The 19,414-nt window shown below is 32.1% G+C and overlaps 1 protein-coding gene across 2 annotated transcripts in view; it reads left to right on the top strand.

Moving 5' to 3' along the window:
* LOC145247341 (calpain-5-like) overlaps positions 1-19,414 on the top strand; it is a 169,890-nt gene that overhangs the window by 102,634 nt on the left and 47,842 nt on the right. The window contains exons 1-2 of one of the 2 annotated variants that reach the window (XM_080109005.1): positions 10,628-10,710; positions 10,867-10,998. In XM_080109005.1, coding sequence (XP_079965131.1) covers positions 10,930-10,998 — 69 coding nt within the window. In that variant the 5' untranslated portion in view covers positions 10,628-10,710; positions 10,867-10,929. Of the gene's footprint in view, positions 1-10,627; positions 10,711-10,866; positions 10,999-19,414 lie in introns of those variants that run through there. The other variant, XM_080109004.1, reaches the window with a different exon arrangement.

Raw genomic sequence — 19,414 nt, forward strand, 5'->3', positions numbered from 1 at the left:
AGCAGGAAAAGTTGACGGTACTTCGGATTGAATCAGATTCACTACTATGTACTTTTTTCTTGTGAACATAATACCATATCACCTTTTTTATTTTTTTACTGCTCTATCTCCTCGTGTTTAGCCCATCGGAAGACGCTGAGATGTTGGAAACATCCTGTAATTAGTGCCGTATCTATATATTCAGCAGGTTTTCTTTAAATTTTTATTTTCATTTTAAATTTTACATTTATATTACATTTACGTATTTAAAGTTTTAAAGGGATCCAATCCTCATGAGTCACTTAGAGGTAGGGATACGTAGACATTCGACACATAGTGGTAATATTCAGGACAATTTTCATTGTTTTTCCCATATATGCATAGATATACATTTCATTAAATTAGGATATATTGGACGTTTTAATAGTTTGCTTCCCATAGCACCTTATACTTAAAGGGGACTTAGAGATATGAAGCATTTTCTTTATCTTCCCCAGGAAATATATATATGATTTAACTTTCATAAAAATAATAAATATTTGTAGTTTTGTTGGGATTATCATCTCATAGCCCCCTTAAGGATCCACTTTATTATTCAAGAACACTTCCATTGTCTTCCCTGATAAATTGTACATACGAATACAGTTTTAGATTTTATGTACCGTATCTAAAGGGAACACACACACACACACACAAACGTAACACACCTAAATACACACAGATATTTAGTTATATGTATATATATTAGCAAACCGCCCGTTTTTTTTTTTTAAAGAATCTACTGGAATAAAATCTGTATTACAACAATTTATTAAAACAGCGAATTGAAGATCCCTATACCAATGAGTCAAATCAGTTAGAATAAAAAAGCAAGGAATAGATAAGATAATTCTGCAAAACATAATAGTATTTATAAAAAAGGGGTATGCATACAATTGAAAGACAGGAGCTGGATTTTAATCGGATTAAATGAAACAAGTCATTTCATGTCCCAATCCACAACTGAACCGAATTCAACTCCTAGATTAGCTGCATATTTCAACTAATTCGATGGAAATAGTTGAGAAGCAACAGCAGACATCATCAGCACGATGTTAAGCTTCTAAATAATATTCTCTGGAAGACCTTTGGTTGCTGTAGATTAGAAACAGTTGACTGTAGAAAAAATAGAATAGGAAACACCAGCGTTGATAGGAAAAAGAGAATGAAGAGGCACTACCCAGTGATACTCATAATCTTCGATCAACAACATATCAGAGCAAATGTATTTTAATAACTCGCAATATTCAATCAGAAAGAAACGGCCTAATAATGTCAAGACCTTCACCACCAATACTATAAGCCTTACTAGAATATTCATGTCACATCCTACGCTATTACTTATGTTATTCGCTTAAATATGATGTTTTAATTTATGCAGATTTCATTTTTGTTATTATAGAGAAAATCCTCTATCGATTATTATATTAAACCTAATATATAGTAGTCAGATTAAATAAAAAAATATGTATATATGACTTGGATGCCTTCAGTTAGATTCGAAACCAAAACATACAACACTCCACCCTCATTCCTTAGTATCTGAGCTACGTCCATACGCACGTATTTGCATATATTTTGCATATATATGTAAAACGAAAATATTTACTATTCTGCTGGCAACGATTTTGAGCTTTGTACAAAATAAAAATGCTAGATATCGGCTGACAGAAGCGACTTTGATCGCCTCTGCATTCAAGGGAGAAAAGGTAAATATCTAATCTTGCATTCCAATACTCTGTTCAGTAAAACTGAGTAAAGAAACGAATATGAATTTTAGATAATTGTTTAAGTATGCCATATCTGTTTCATATTTTGCTCGCTTGGAAGGATGGTATTATGATTAAAGAATATATACTGCACTATTGTTAAAAAGCGGGGATATTGTCTGGGAGTATTGTCGTAGAACAACAGAACAGATAATACACTATCCCCACCTAAAGAGAAATGACAGAATAATTCCTGTGAGAATGTTATCATGACGAAGAAACATGTACTACACTATCTTCCAAAGGGTGTGATCTCATGATAATAGAACAGATATTATGCTCTCGCCCTGTTAAACATTAGTCTGTAATAGTATATCAAACTGAACTGAGTCCTGAAATGACTACAATAATAATAGAATGGTATAGTTTTGCCTTCAGACAGATACCAAATCTCTATTAGTTATACAAAAAACTATTACACGTTGAAGATAGATGCACCAGTTAGTAAGATATTATGTATACTGGTTATAAAATAAGGTGTGAATTATGTTGTTATAGTGACGTGATATTGTACGCGTGGTCTGTATATATTACCATCACTGCACATGCCGTCATAGATAAAGAAAAACTGAAGGAAAAAAATTGATGATTAATACATTCTTAGAAAACTTACAAAATCAACAAAGTTTTTTTCTTTTCGTGATAAATTATGAGCTTTTTTCTCTTCGTTAATATTTCGTCTGCACAGAAATAAACCACAGAATTGTGCACACTTATTTAATGGCGCTTGTGCGCTTCCAAACGTCTGCTTAAGTGCAGTGAATATATGTACGCTTGAGTAGATGTTCCTACTAGTCGTGGAGACATCCTCGACAATCACTCCAACAGTAGCGTTGTTGCTGTCGTGCTGAAGTATGGTCCTCTTCAATCCTAGAAAGTCCACACTCCCAGGTTTTACCTTCTCTTTGAAGATCCTTTTTACTGTTTTAGTTTTTGGATGTGAAATATTTGGGGAGAACCAGTTTTAGCGAGACATTTTAACCAAAAATGTTATATACAAACGAAAGTACAAAAGCATAAGTTCACAAAAGTGACACATTATATGTGTTTAACAATTGAAGTTTACGTAGATAGGAAAACATAGAATGCTTGTTAATATTTTGAGGATCCTTACAAGACTAGCGAAGTTCATTAACTGAGATATTGAGGAACCGGAGTCGATAATTGAAAGGCTGAAATTGAAATTTTATCCACTTTATTACAAAATTTACATTTTGTAATTAAGTTATTATTCAATGTTCATTTGTTCATTTGCTGCCATTGTAGAAAGTTTTGTGAGAAATGTTAGAGGTATTAAAATGATTAAGTTTATACGTTTGATTAGAAAACAGCAGTGTGAAAGAGTTAATGCGTTCTGTGTTACTGTTACGGTGCGTATGCTTATGACTCTGTGTGCGTGAGTTAAGATATGTATTATTAGATTATTAACAGACACTCCACTTTGCTTCTAGCCAAAAAACCAAAGGGAAATAGAAAAGAGCTAGTTTACCAGAAGATAGGCAAAATCAAACAAAGTCTCTTCGTATCTCTCCCTCTCTTTCTCTCTCTCTCTCTCTCTCTTTCTCGTTATCATTGCTCTTTTTCTCACTTTGTTCTCTTTCTCTCCCCCTCCTCTTTCTCTTTTTCTCCCGTCACTACCTTTATTATTCCCCTCTCACTTTCTTTCTTTCTTTCTCTACCTCTGTTCTCTCTCTATTGCTCTAACCTTTATTGAACGTTTTTCATTGCTCTTGGTTCATATTCTGCTGCTGCGAATTAGTTGAAATATGCAGCTAAACTAGGAGTTGACTTCGGTTCAGTTGTGGATTGGGACATGAAATGACTTGTTTCATTTAATCCGGTTAAAATCCAGCTCCTGTCTTTCAATTGTATGCGTATCCCTTTTTTATAAATACTATTATGTTTTGCAGAATTGTCTGATCTATTCCTTGCTTTTTTTTTCTAACTGATTTGATTCATCGGTATAGGGATCTTTTATTCGCTGTTTTAATACATCATTGTAATACAGAATCTTATTCTAGTAGCTTCTTTGGTCCTGGATACGACCTTAAACTATATCCGATGGTGAGGCCCCAGCTTGCGGGCTTTGGGGAGTGTGGAGCAACCCCTTAATTGCCATTGCTTCCAGGTCAACTCTGACCCGGAGTGCTAGTACCTGTTAGGGTCCTAACTATGGGTTAAATAGAAACCGACATGCAAAAAACAAATATATTCTATTAAAAGAATTTTCTTCAAACTCACCGGATTCGGCATTAAATAACCTGGAAAGGGTTGATAGCCGTAAAACAAAAACAACCAACAACTAGTAGCTTCTTTTCAAGAAACGCATGCTTGTGGAACTCTCTTCCTGTTGACTGTTTTCACACCTTTTCTTCTTCTCTGCAACATCCCTTTCACAGATGTGGTGTTGCTAGTCTCAGTGTTTCTATGAAAACTATTGCCATGCGTTCATCAGAATTGTCTGATCTATTTCCTACTTCTTTTCAAGAATTGTAGGCTTCTGGAATTCTTATCATTTTCCACCGCTCTATCCTTTTCATTGATGGTGGTTTTCTCCACGTATATCTATCAAAAATTTAAAAGAACACTGACACTAACTGGAAATAATTTACAGCTTTTTATCTCCTTATCTACATTCCTTATAACCTCACTTTTTTCGAATTGAAATAGAACTTTACGTTGATAAAATTCCAGATATTTGTTATCATTTCTCCTTGACACTGAATTATGCTAAAAAAAAACATTCCCTGATTAATGAAGATTATCCAATAAGATATTATTTTAATTAAACATTTTCACATTTCAATAGAACTCGTATCTACCGACTGAATGCTGAAATGAATCAAACATCGCAGCAAGATATTTTTAATATTTTCTTAATATCCAATGGAATTCATTCACGAACACTTTTAAAAATTGCTTTAAAAAATGATCTTATCAAGAAAAATGTAGTCTTTTGAAAGGTTGCTGAACTTTTTGTTTCTAACTTTAATCATTTTTTGTATAATTCACATTGAAGTATTCACATTAAAGTATGAGAGCGAAGAACTTATTTAATATATTCCCATATGGTGACGTAGTTTATATTTACAAAAAAGACATGCTTTATTTGTTCCAACATCAATGCGTATCTTACATATTCGCTCATAAAAATGTATTTTATTGTTACATAAAAAGGGACAGACCCTAGTAATTAAAAGAGCAAACTAGATAAGTTGAAAATGATATTTGGAAAAAGTTAGAATCGAACCCAGTAAGAAAACTTAAAAAAGAATACATATTGAAATTCGAGGAATGTAAAACAAGTGTCATTGTTCTTGAAACTAACTAAATATTATTTTAGAGTTAGATATGAACAATGCAGTTTAGAAATAATGACGAAATAGGTTATAAATGAAACAATTAATTTAGGAATTTCTTTGTTACCAGAAGCGTGTGGATGCATGTGCAAAGCGCACATGTAATTTGAAACGTGTTTGGCCACGCCTCTGACGTCATAAAGAAAAGGGAATTCCAATATATTGAGATGGATTCAAGTTAGAGGGAGACAGAGTTGGGAAGCGATTTATTGAGAGTCCAGAGAAAAGGAAGAGGAGTCGATCAGCCTGGGAGCTGACGCTCTTAGAGGCGAAGCGGGGAAGAGGAAAACATGTAGTCCTACAAGCTTGAATTCCTCATTCATCACTCAGCCGGCTGGATGAATAAAGAATCACCACCTATATTTTGTAAACTGCTTGTCTTCGTGTCGTCATTACAACTGAAAGGTAAATGTGTTTTGTCTATCATCTTGTCAACGACTTTTGTGTAACACCCTCCAAGTTACATAACACCCACCATTATCATAAAGAAGTATCTCCTCTCTGATGAGTTAAAAGAACTGTATAAATGTCTTTACCAGCTCCGTATTATAATATGATAAAAGAATTATCATCACAGTCGTCATGATGTACCAACAATATAAATGTCTTAGCCCATATTATAAATGTCTCCCCCCTTATTAAAATGTATCCCGTCATTTATCAACAGCAATATAAACACATCTTCAATATATATATATATATATATATATATATATATATATATATATATATATATATATATATATATATATATATACCACTATTTAATATTATTTGTTCCCACATATGAATGTACTTTATGTGTTCCCAGATAATGTGTTTTATATATTTTACGTGTTCCTACATAAAACGTATTTTATATGTTCCAACATGAGAACGTATTTTTTTTCCACACAAGAATATAGTCCATACGTTATCACATAACAATGTACTTTATATGTTACTACATAAGGGCTTATAATATGTTTCAACATTAGAACATATTTTATTTGTTTTCTTTTTGGATTGTTTCTAGTTAACAATATCAAGATGAAAACTGGCACAACTTGAAAAATACAATATAATTTCTTATGTTTTAATTGTAAAAATTGTGTAATCTGTTTCTCGTCGTCATAAATGTGATAATTTATAACCCCAAAAAAGAAGTTTCATTTACGTGAAACGGAAATATTTAAATGCAATTTCTGTATATGCTTCAATTTTGCATCAAAATGTTCTTTAGGACAATGTACATAGAAATGAATTTGAATGATTTAATAAACAATTTTAAGTGAAAAACTACCACAGATTATCGCGCAAGTGCCTATGACTTTCCATTCATGTTTGAGACAGTCGCAAAAGCTAGAATTTATTTTCTTTGCTGTTTTAAAACAGTTTCTGTGAATTTATTGAACACATGATGATGTTCATTTATTTCTGCTTTCCATTGTTGATTTCAAATGTGAGTTTTCACTATTGTATTTTCCTAGTATAAAGCTGGTATTTTCTTTGATTAATAGACACAGATAGCCAATATTTACTCACGCACACATATGTATACGAATAGATTAACTGGTGTAGTTTTAAAATGATCGAATTTCATCGGATATCTTTGAAAGTATTGACTGTCTACACCTATCATCGATTATCCTAAGTTATGTTTGAAAATCTTGGGATAACAATTTTCTAGGTATTTCATTGTCGAATGTCTACCTGCCAATGTCAGTTATATATGTATGTATGTAATATATATATATATATATATATATATATATATATATAATGTGTGTGTATGTATGTATGTATGTATGTGAATATATGGATTTGAATATGTATATGCATGTGAATATATCTATGTATATATATTCACATGTATATATATATGTATACATATGTATATATATAATGCATATGTTTGTTTTTATGTGTATATATATATGTTTGTTTTTATGTGTATGTATATATATATATGTATATATATATATTATATATATATAATGTATATGTTTGTTTTTATGTGTATGTATATATATACATACATACACATAAAAACAAACATATATATATGGATATATATATATATATATATATATATATATGTGTATATATATATATATATATATATATATATATATATGAAAGAGAAATAAAATAAAATTAATCACATAAAACTGCAACTCACTATTTTTTTTAAACTGTCCGACATTTTGAGGGGCAATCATAATATAGTTCACACACAAAATTAAGAGATTAATTGATCTCTAAATGTACCAATGATAAAAATTACTATCATGGTACTGTCCCCTCTAATCGTTTTGAGGAGTGTAACTTTTCAGTAAATCAAAACTTTACTAACTAACCCATTAACAATAACTACCCATGTGGGCTCGCAGAAATACCTTGTTTAGGACCCAGGCACAGAGCAAACCATCTCTGTGCTGATGGACCCTTAGGTCTTCCCATGTCATCTGTCTAGGAGAAGGAAAACTCCGAAGCTAAACCTAAGAGTGGTAGAGGCCTCTTCAGTCCTGGATGACAACCTTCCTAGAGCTGGTAACTCAAACAATCAACCGGTTTGCTAATTTAAACTGCTTAAGGAGTAGATAGACTTTGCCTATCGCCCGGCTTTCATAATCCTTCTTTGCCTATTAGCCAGGTGCAGAGGTGCTATATAACAGGAACTCGACAGAAACACCCAGTGGTTGACCTTGTTTCATGACTAGAGTAATGAACAACATTTTCCCTGCTCCCGCCACATCCCATCCCCTAAAACTGGCCACTTTGAGGGTACTTGGGTTGCCATATATGGCAGTGCAATTGGATTGGGTTGACTTTTGTCCGATGCATTGAGAGTACTGGATTGACAGTTTCTGACTGCTGTTTCTGACTGATAGTACAGGATCCTTAACTCTTTGGTAGCGCTCAGAGCGGCTGCTCCATCAACAGTTGTATAATATCGAGATGATTTTAGTGTCATGTCGCCCAGCACTCATCTCTGGTGGGTTTTCCCAAGGCCACATCGTGTAGATTCTGAGTCGGCTTATGATCTGCTTGTGTTGCATGTCTGGTATTCTGCACAACCACTTGTCCAGCACCTCTCACCCTAACTGAAACTTCTAAATAAAATAAAATGACAGTTCAGTCAACAATTACGATTAAACCAGACTTAAAATCTACCAAAACCAATTTGCCTTCTCCCTTGAGGCTTGCATTTACGAATATCTGTGGACTTTGAACTAATTTAAATGATGTTGAATCATTTCTCCTAGCAAACACCCTGGATATCTTAGCACTAAGTGAAACTAACCTACACTCCTCCATCCCCTCCAACCACTTTAATATACCCGGTTATCTCCCACTTTGTCATAAGGACTCAGATATGTGTACGGACTTGGACTCTATATTCAAAACACCCTTCCCTTGACTAGAGAAATAAAACTAGAATCAAACGACCAGACCTTTTTGTGTTTTAGACTAAACATTAGCTACTTATATTTTCTCTATCGCTCTCCCTCGATCTTAATAAATATAATCTCTGACAGCCTCGATACTATGTATTTCATGACTTCAATGTCCACCAGAGTAATTGGCTTGGATTCTCTACTTACACAGACGCAGCTGGTAGCATAACACATAGCTTCTCTATATCTCATTTCCTATCACAGACGATTACATTTCCGATACGTTTCCCTGATCAGCAAGATCAACATGCTGCACTTCTAGATCTATTTCTGACCACCCTGTGATAAGATTGGAAGCGTTGAACCCTATGATATACCAAAGGTGTATGCATGGGCATGTATTTTCAAATGCTTTTTTATCTGATTGCTTAATCAGATTGTTATAAATATTGAAATAGAATAGAATGATTGCTTAATCAGATTGTTATAAATATTGAAATAGATTAACTCCACTATATAAAAAAAAACGCCCAATAATTTTCTAAAGAATTCAATTTTATGCAAATAATGCAATAGCTGCACACTTTTAGAATTCCATTTCAATAACAATAAGTTTTATTTGTTATGTTTTACTCATTACTCACTTCGTTCTGTCATCAGTGTTAGTGATCAGAGTGTTATAGCTGTTTTGTTCTTAGTCAGTAAAGAGAAAATTCATATATACTATGGCAATCTTTATTCTGAGCCAGTTCAGTGCGCTTTTCTGGTGAGTTGGATTTTCCACACAACCAAACCTGCATCTAAATGCCATTGTGAGCAAGCAAGCATATTTACTTACATTGATTGTGTGAGTTGAATTTATTTAAAAGTAAGAAAATGTAATTTTCTCAAACAATTAAATTATTTTTTTTAAATTTTTTCATTCTCTTTCATGATCATTTTTCAATTTCTAAAATATGTTGTAAACATTAAAAGTTATTAAAAACATCAGTTTATAAAATGCTTACCTGTTTAAATAGTGACTATGATTTTGTGCGCTCATGTGTAACGTTTCTTTATTTTGACCCCAAATAAGACCTTCATTACCACTGAAATGTAGAGGCAAGAAATCAGAAGTAAGTAGTGCAGGAAAATGTTTGTTTACATTACATTTTAATTTCTGCGTGGTGCTATAGTTGCTTGAATTCTGAAAGCAAGCAGTATAAGGAAAGAAAGCTATTATAGTAGAAAGTTTTCCAGCAGTAAAGAGGTGGGGGTTGCTAGTCTGATTGGTTGGGAGTATTTATACTGAGGAGGTACAATGCAGTAAGTTCATCAGAGAACATCCTATGGGCGTACTTATGAAACAAGTACAAGGCTGCAATATTGTGGTGATTTTACAAGGAATAGAGCTTGTTAGACAGTGAAAAACCTACCAGTTAAAGACTTTTTTGCACCCTTTTCAAGATGAATTGATATGACAACAATATTATCTCTGTGCAAATTGTGGCTTTACAGAGATACTAGCAAATGTAAGAAGTTCTCTAACCCATTAGAGAAGGCCTATCTTTTTTAGAAAATTTGGCGGCATCTTTTATATCCTCTTGGAAAAGTTGCTATCAGCCATGGTAATCAGTTTTTTTAAAAGTTTCTTTATATATAATTGAGATAAGAAAAGGGAGTTTTTTGTGGCATATGGAGAACCACATGTTCTCACTGCAGCATCTAAATAAAAAGGATTTTAAAATAATATGTATGAATGTGACCCCACGAAGCATTTTCAGTAAAATCAATTGTGACTTAACATGGTCTAAAGTACCTCCACTTAAATATAAAGTTTTGTTTATCATTAGCATATGTAAGTTTGAAAACATATGAGAGATGATAAAGTCCAGAAAGTATTACACATTCAGCTACTCAACTACAAACCTATTGAGACCAGCAATAACTTCAAAACTTTCTTCAAAACAACATTTCTCACATGACTCGGGCATCGCTTTTGGAATAGCATTTTTTGTCTTCTTTCTTATTACTTTTTCTGACTATACTGAAGCTTTTCATTCATACTGGCCACAATCGTGCATATGCTCGACTATAAATAACCACACCCACATCTTGCAATAGGCAGTCGAACTCTGACACTCACATTCATCACATCCAAATTCATATTCATTGTACTCAAAATAACGAATTCTATCTTTGCAAGTAATTTGAAGAAACTTTTTGCACTCATGTATTTATGTTTGAATTCATCTAAAACTTTTCTATTTATACCTACTTTTTGTTCTTGCGTTAATTTCTTTGAAAATTCAAATGAACCATATTTATAGATTTTAATTTGATTTATGTTCTTTCTTTTAGAAAATCGTCGACAACCCAAAGTTGTTTCTTGATGGTGTTAGTGCTGATGATTTCTCCCAAGGAATGTTGGGTAATTGCTGGTTCGTTGCGGCATGTGCATCCATCTCTGAAGATTCTCGACTTTGGGCCAAGGTAAACATTTTTTTTTAATCTACTTAAAAAACTTTTAATTTCATTGCTCATATCTGGAGGCTGACCAGGGATAAATGGATGAACATTTACACACTTAATATTTATTAAACATGAATTTGGTTAATTCTACAAACCGTTGTGATAACATTTCTTACTGATGTAAAATAGAACTGCAAAACTTAATGGCTTTTTTGGAGATGAAATAAAAATGAAAATCCCTTTATATCATTAATAATAGTAATAGACCCTGGAACAGAATCTTTACATGTGCAACATTTTAAAATAAAATGCAGGTGATGGTGGTGATGATGATGACGAAGAGGAGGAGGAGTAGAACATAACTCAAAAATGTCTTTGTTTTACTACAATAGAGATGTTGTGTTGGTGGAATATGTTCATAAACAAAATTTACGAAAGAAAAGTTGTCTGTGTTTGTCTTTTCCTTTTTTTTTTTTTTCAATTTTCTTATCAGTTTGTTTAAGCTAGGGATGGGACATCCTGCTATATGCCAAACGTTCAGCCACTCTCATATATTCCAACCGAGAAATCTTAAGATTCTATCGCCCCTTTAAGTACAATTTTTCTATCGCTCTTGTACTTAGTTCACCAGGTATATTTGCCAGGTAGTTTTTGAAATTCTTATTCATGAGTCCAGTTGCTTCTATAATTACTGGAATGATAGAGATCTTCCTAAGATTCCAGGGGTTTTTTTCATGCCGTACATAAGCCGTTGGTATTTTGTTTGCCTCTCGGCTCTGTTTAATCCAGCATCATTGGCGACACTAACTTCAACTAAGTTTGCTTCTTTCTCCTTCTTGTCCCATATCACTATACTGGATTTAATAGCCCCATTTTCTCGGTATGTAGCTGTAAATATTGCATAGCGACAGTGGATGGTGTATCACTTGTGTCCGACTGTTTTTTCTGGTATATATTCCCAGGACTTGCTGCTGTATGTAATATTTAGCATTTTTACAGATAGAGCAGAGATATTTACATACTCCATTGTGTCACATCGTAAAGTACCCCCCCATCCTCAGCAGAACCTTACAGTCGGTGTAAGGTGGCTCACACTCTCTACTTCTATATGGTATAACCTGCGCTTGTCATTGTTGAGACCGCTCATCTTTTTAAAAGCATTGATCATAAAGCCTTGATCTTAAACAGTCATTATAATCCTCTCCTAGTCATAAAGGAGCGATCCTTTCTTTGGACAGTCTATTGAGCCTTCTTTATCTATATAGTCCTGGGTGAATTCATCCAGAAAATACTTAGCACGCTGTTGGTTGGACCATTCTTCCAGTTTTTTGCAATGGAAGTTCTTGGTGTATTTTGGTAACTCTTTTGGTCTATTTATATAGAAGACTTGTTTTCTGATTCTGTTTCATTTGTAAGACAATCTTGTTCAAAATGTTTGACCAGATTCGGGAGATTTTTCTGCTGGCTCTTGTTGTACGATGGCGATGTACCATTTTGATACATATTATTCTTTTTTTTTTATTGGAATACATTATTGAGATGAGTATTATTTATTAATTTATTTATTGCGGACGAATGCCAGAGGAATAGTTGGCTGGAATGTTGTGAAACAACATCTAAGAAAAATGAGGATAATAGTCCGCAATAAATAAATACCATTTTGATGTTTGGATTTTGGGAACTCATCAGATATTGCTGGATGTTCACGATAGTGGCACAATGCTGATGGTCAATCTCTGAGAGATCCATACCTCCCGCTCTTCCGGGTAGATATAAACTAGGCAAACATTGGTTTCTGCATGTTATTCTGTACAGTATTAACATTTTCCTCCTTCTAGTCTGTTGATGTCCTTTTGTGACCAGAAGACAATGCCAAAGCCGTATGTTATCAGAGGCATGGCTAGTTGGTTGATTACAGTTATTTTGTTTTGGCTTGTAAACTGTTTTACAAATTTTCCTTACATGGCATATATATTCACAGCCATTTTTTCTCTTATCTTGACATGCTGAATTGAATCGTTCTCTTCTATGCCAAGGTATTCATATTTTTCAGGCTCTTCTAGGTCGTTGATGTCAGTATTTTCATCAAGCTGTATGTTTTCTGTTTGAACCTTTTTTCCTAGCTGTGATGGAGCACTTGACACAATTGATCAAATCAAACTTCATTCCAATATCTCTTAAGTTATGTATAACCTGTAAGAGTCGACTTAAGCCAGCATCTAAGTTGGCATACAGCTTGAGGTTATCCATGAAGAGCAGGTGATTGACTTTTTTGTTCATGTTTTATTGGCATGTTTTTGTGTGCATATGTGTATTCAACAAAAAGTAAAAAACTACACAGGACACACCCACAAACTTGATATATTCTTTATCATAATTGATTAAAAAAATATAGTCATTTTTTAAATATTCATATTCTTGTAGGTAAACAGGCACAGAATTAGTTATGCAGGTTAATATATAGTGACTTTTTAATGTTATTCGTCAACGATTTTCCTCAGCTGTCAGAGAAACCAATAAAGAGGGTGACTCATAAAGATGAGTGATAGAGAGAGAGGGGGGAAGAGAGAAAAGAAAAAGAGAAAAATAGATTTTAAAAGAAATAGGTAATATACACTTTTTAAACCTTGTACTTTGTCATCCATGCTGTTGGGCAACACAAAGTAACCATACAACCATTATTTAAAAGAACTTCGCATTTTGTGGTGTTCCAAAGTTTCCAAACTATCGTTATTCATCTGGAACTTTCCATTAAGATTTATGTTTTTCTATGCAAACCTAAACTTATTTCTGTAGTTGTCTACACTAACCAACCAATTAAATGCTAAGTATATTGAATAAGTTTATTCTTTTAACACGTGGTGTTAATCAACCAATCTCAGTATATCATGTCTTACTAACAGAATTACAGATAGAAACTGAAAACAGTAACCGGCTGCGATGAGGGTCTGCTTGAGCTGCTAATATGTAAACAAAATCTGAACTTTGTCTGCTTTTAATTTTTTCCATTTTTAATACCATCAGTATTTTCTTACCCTCTGCACATATATTGCACTTTAAGATTTAAATAGTTGACTGGTGAAAGTAAGTGCTTACAGCTTTGGAGTATGGAAAAGAAGGAAGTTTTGAAATATTTGCCTGCAACACTCACAATCTTTATTATTTCTTTTCAACAATAAATTTATTTATTATTACTTATTATTCACTATTTCTTTTCAACAATAAATTTGGAATGTTCGCAAACGAAGTTCAGCTGTTGCACCATCAGAATATGCAGCTCTGTGCCTTATGCACTACATGGTATCACTTTGCTTCACATGTTTTTGCTTGCCTGGCAACATATAATACACTCTCTCACAAAGAGGAGGTGATGTCTGGGAGACTGGCTTCATAAAAACATAATAGATACTACATTGTTCCCTCAAATAAGCATTGAAAGATAGTACATTATTCTGGAAAAGTACAGACAGGCAGATACTAAATCTCCATTCGCAAAATATTTGTTGTTATTCATTTTTATACAAGGATAAAAAACTCAAGATTTCAAAAACTAAGAATATATTGTGATGTCATAAACGACATTCTCTCTGTCCTCTATCTCGATACCTTCTACACTTCTCTCCTCCTTTCTGTTTGATATTTCCTTTATCTCTCACCTCACTCGCTCCCTCTCTCTCTCTCTTTCGTTTTCTCTTTTTTCTCCCACTATAAAATATATTCATGTACAAAGTGTGCACGGTGACAAGCAAGATAACAGATCATCATCATCATCATCATCATCATCATCATCAGTAATATATACATTTTATCTGTTGCTTTTTCTCCTAAATTTATGGTTTCCTCTCTGTTACCTTTTAACTAGTAAATGATCTGAATTTTTAAAAAATCCTATCCATAATTCATTAAATTTTATTACATGATTTGAACAAAGAGGAGAACATATCCTATTGTCTTAAAGTTCAAGTTGTTGAACTTCAAGATATATAAAACTTCACTCCTCGCTGACCGGAAATATTTTACATGAAATATGTCAGCACTTTAGCATTTACATAGGAAATAAATTGAAAAATGTTATTATTTCCCGTTTTTGGTAATATAAGGGATAGGTTAAATACATATTCTCTCTCATATATATATATATTATATTATATTATATTATATATATATATTATATATATATATTATATTATATTATATTATATATATATATATATATATATTATATTATATTATATATTATATTATATTATATATACACTTGTGCCCGATATTATTCATACCCCTAGGATCTTTGAGATTTCTATAAGAATATTGCTCAAACCAGAAGGTAGACAATATTAAAGGGATTTCAAACAATAAATCAAGCATAAGCATTTAATTTAAACTCAACAAATAAATAAATTATGCAAGTTTGAAACATTATACAAAGAAAAACAATAATGGCACTAGTTCAAAATTATTCATACCTCTCTTACTAATAGTCAATAGCATGCCATTTATTCTTAATAACTGCCTGTAACCGTTTGGGATATTTATCAACAAGGTTTTTACAAGCATCAACACTGATTTTTGACCATTCTTCAATGCAGTAGTTCTCCAAATCCCTCAAATTTCTAGGTTTCCGCTTTTTAACCTCAATTTTCAATATGTGCCAGAGGTTTTCGATAGGGTTCAGGTCGGGACTCTGGCTAGGCCATTCCAAAACATTAATTTGATTATCCTCAAACCATTTCTTGACTATTTTGGCAGTATGTTTTGGATCATTATCCTGTTGAAGGACCCAGTTTGGTCCTAAATGGAGCTTCTCCGCATCCTGTCTAATGTTTTTCTGGAGTATCTCCAAATATTGCTCCTTCTTCATGGTTCCATCTATCTTGACCAAACTACCTGGACCACTAGCCGAAAAGGAGCCCCAAAACATTAGGCTACCACCACCATGTTTCACCGTGGGTATGGTGTTCTTTGGGTTGTAAGCTTCTCCTTTCTTCCTCCAAACGTAAGAAGCATCCATATGGCCAAACAATTCAATTTTTGTTTCGTCAGTCCACAAAATACTTGAGAAAACGGACTCTGGAGAATTCACATGGGTCCTAGCAAACTTTAGACATGCTGCAAGGTGTTTTCCGGTGTGCAATGGAGTCCTTCTTGGTCTTCTTCCTTTCAGACCATTTTCATGCAGAGTCCTTTGCAATGTTTGCCTTGATATTTTTATGCCAGAAGACTCCAGATTTTCTAAAATGTCCTTATTAGTGGTGGTTGGATTTGAATTAACACTTCTTACAATATTCCTGGTGGCTCTAGCAGACAGTTTCCTTTTCCTTCCTCTACCAATCAAGTTGTTTGTTGTGTGGTGGCTCTGGAATTTTTTGATGATGCTCTGTACTGTTGTTGTAGGGACCCCAAATTTCTTGGAAATTGACTTGTAACCTAAACCATCCTTATGTGAATTCACAATTTTAGTCCTAAGATTATTACTAAGCTCTTTTTTCTTCCCCATTCTAATAATTTTTATTCTTTTATTGGTTTTCAGTTGATATCATTTTAATTTCTGAAAAATGCAAAAAACGAAATGAAATTAATCAAAGGTTGTATAAAAGCATTCAAAATAAGAATCAAACAGGAAACAAACAGTCAGAAACTCGATTAATACTGAAAAAATAAGGGGGTATGATTATTTTTGAACATTGCAGATTTTATAAATAGCTGTATATTTCTTTTATTACAAGTATCCCGAGATTTTAAAATGACGAAAATGATCAGAAGAGGTTTATTAAGAATATGTATCAATATGGACGTAAACAATAAATTCTTACAAAAGTTACACCTAATAAACTCAATTTTCAAGGGGGGTATGAATAATATCGGGCACAAGTGTATATTATATTATATATTATATTATATTATATATATATTATATTATATTATATATATATTATATTATATTATATATATATTATATTATATATATATTATATTATATATATATATATATATATATTATATTATATATATATTATATTATATATATATTATATTATACTATATTATATATATATTATATTATACTATATTATATATATATATTATATTATACTATATTATATATATATTATATTATACTATATTATATATATATATTATATTATACTATATTATATATATATTATATTATACTATATTATATATATATTATACTATATTATATATATTATATTATATTATACTATATTATATATATATATTATATTATACTATATTATATATATATTATATTATATTATACTATATTATATTATATTATATTATATTATACTATATTATATATATTATATTATATTATACTATATTATATATATATTATATTATATTATACTATATTATATATATGTATTATATTATATTATATATATATATATATATATATATATATATATATATATATATATATATATATATATATATATATGACTGTTTGTGCTTTATAGAAATCGATATGTTTACAGGGCGTTAAAATAATTTTCAATAAGAATTACAATTTTTACAGAATCTAAAAACACTGAAGAAATTTTCCTTTGATTTCATGTAGGGTCACTAGGAGCAATTATCGGTTAGATCCATAAAAGCACTGCAATATATTAGAATGTAAATAGATGAAATTCATTTTTAAATAGATTTTAATACTTTTCTGTAACTGAATAAAAAAAAACAAATGTCAGAACTCCTGAAAGCCAAAACACAAGCATATCAAACAATTAAAAAAAAAACCAAAAGCTTGTAAATGAAAAAGAAGAAAAATGTCAGAACACGGCACCAATTTGTACCAACTCCTCTTAACTTAAACCGCTATTCATGACACCAACTTTCAACGTCTATACTCTTTATTGGCTGTCTAAAACTCAACTGACTGTTCTCTCCAATTCTTCCTTCTAATATCCCCTATTTTCCTCATATGCAAATTAGTTACATGTATATAAGCACTCCATCTACAAAATGCTTTCTGTTCCTTTTCCGGTCCGATCACCTGACAGGCAAAATAGAGGCGTGACCACTTGTGTGAGTAATAACTTCTATTTAAACAAAAATAAAATCAAACAAGAATATCTCAGTAAAAATATTTTGGAATAAAAATCCTGGATAATTTTTACTTCTATTTTTTATTAATCAAAGAAAAACAACCCATTCTAGATAAATACGTAAAATAATACTTTTTTTTTTAAATAACGGCCATTTGAAAATATGTATAAATCAATCCTTCTCGGCATTGTTTTACAATTTGTCATTGTTCTGTGGGAGACAACTCTCTTTTACTAAGAGATTCGTTCATTTTTTCATCTCCTAATTTAGGACGCTAATGTGTTGTCAGTAATTTTCCACGAGTGGTTTACAAAAACATATTTTTATTTATTTATAGAACTTGTATAGTTTTTAACAAGGGCTTTGCAGTTTAATTAGCCGTTTTTCCACAATACTTCCATCCACCGCCCCCCCCCCACTAATGTAAACACAATTTTTGTGAAATATTAAACAGTTCTTATACTCTGTAAATGTTGGCACGTTACTTACGAAAAAACGGTTAATTAAACTGCAGAAGAACCTGTTAAAACTATACAAATTCTATAAATACCCTCCTCCAAAAAAAAGAATGAAAAACAAAAGTATCTTTTTGTAAACCACTCATGAAAACTTACTGACAGCATTATTCGCATCCTAAATTATGATGAAAAAAATGAACGAATCTCTTAGTAAAAGAGAGTTATCTCCCTCAGAGAAATGACAAATTGTAAAACAGCGCCTCCTTCTCTTTATGATTGCCTATTTTTCATCATTGTCTTTTTCCATTTACTTTCGATCTCCACTTGTATCCAAGAAAAAACATATCCAATATGGCATCTGCGTGTTGAAGATACTTAATTGCTATAAAAACATAAACTGGAATATCGAATATTCTTAGAATTTTATTCGTTAGTATCATTTAGAAAATCGAAGTATTTTCATAACACTTTTCTTCAAAGTATTTTTATAAGAATTATTTTTTTTATGTTTACCTATTGCTTGAGGTTGTTTTCTTTTTTTTTACAAAAGAGTTACCTCTTATCAAGGTCCAAAGGCCACTCGTGTTGTTTGTGAAATTTTGATAAGGAGGATTCTTAGAGTGAAGCTCAGTCGAGTACTTGCCATGAAACTAACGATAGAGCAGAGACAGGCTCGTAACGTCTCTTCTGTGGGAAAGTGGCTTCAAGGAAGAGAAAAGGTGTCGCACACTAGGTTTCAAAGCCAGTTTTGAACTCTGTCAAACCGGATAAGATTCTTCTACCAGAGACTTGTCAAAAAATTGTGCTTCCCTAAAACGTTAGCCATTCATTTCAAATGATGTCAAATCAGGGTCAGAGCGTTAATGGTGGAAAGAGAAAACTTGGTTTTAAATGCCCTAAAATTA

This window comes from Euprymna scolopes, chromosome 25 (assembly GCF_053919585.1).
Source record: "Euprymna scolopes isolate OS-2025 chromosome 25, ASM5391958v1, whole genome shotgun sequence".
Classification (NCBI taxonomy): Eukaryota; Metazoa; Mollusca; class Cephalopoda; order Sepiida; family Sepiolidae; genus Euprymna; species Euprymna scolopes.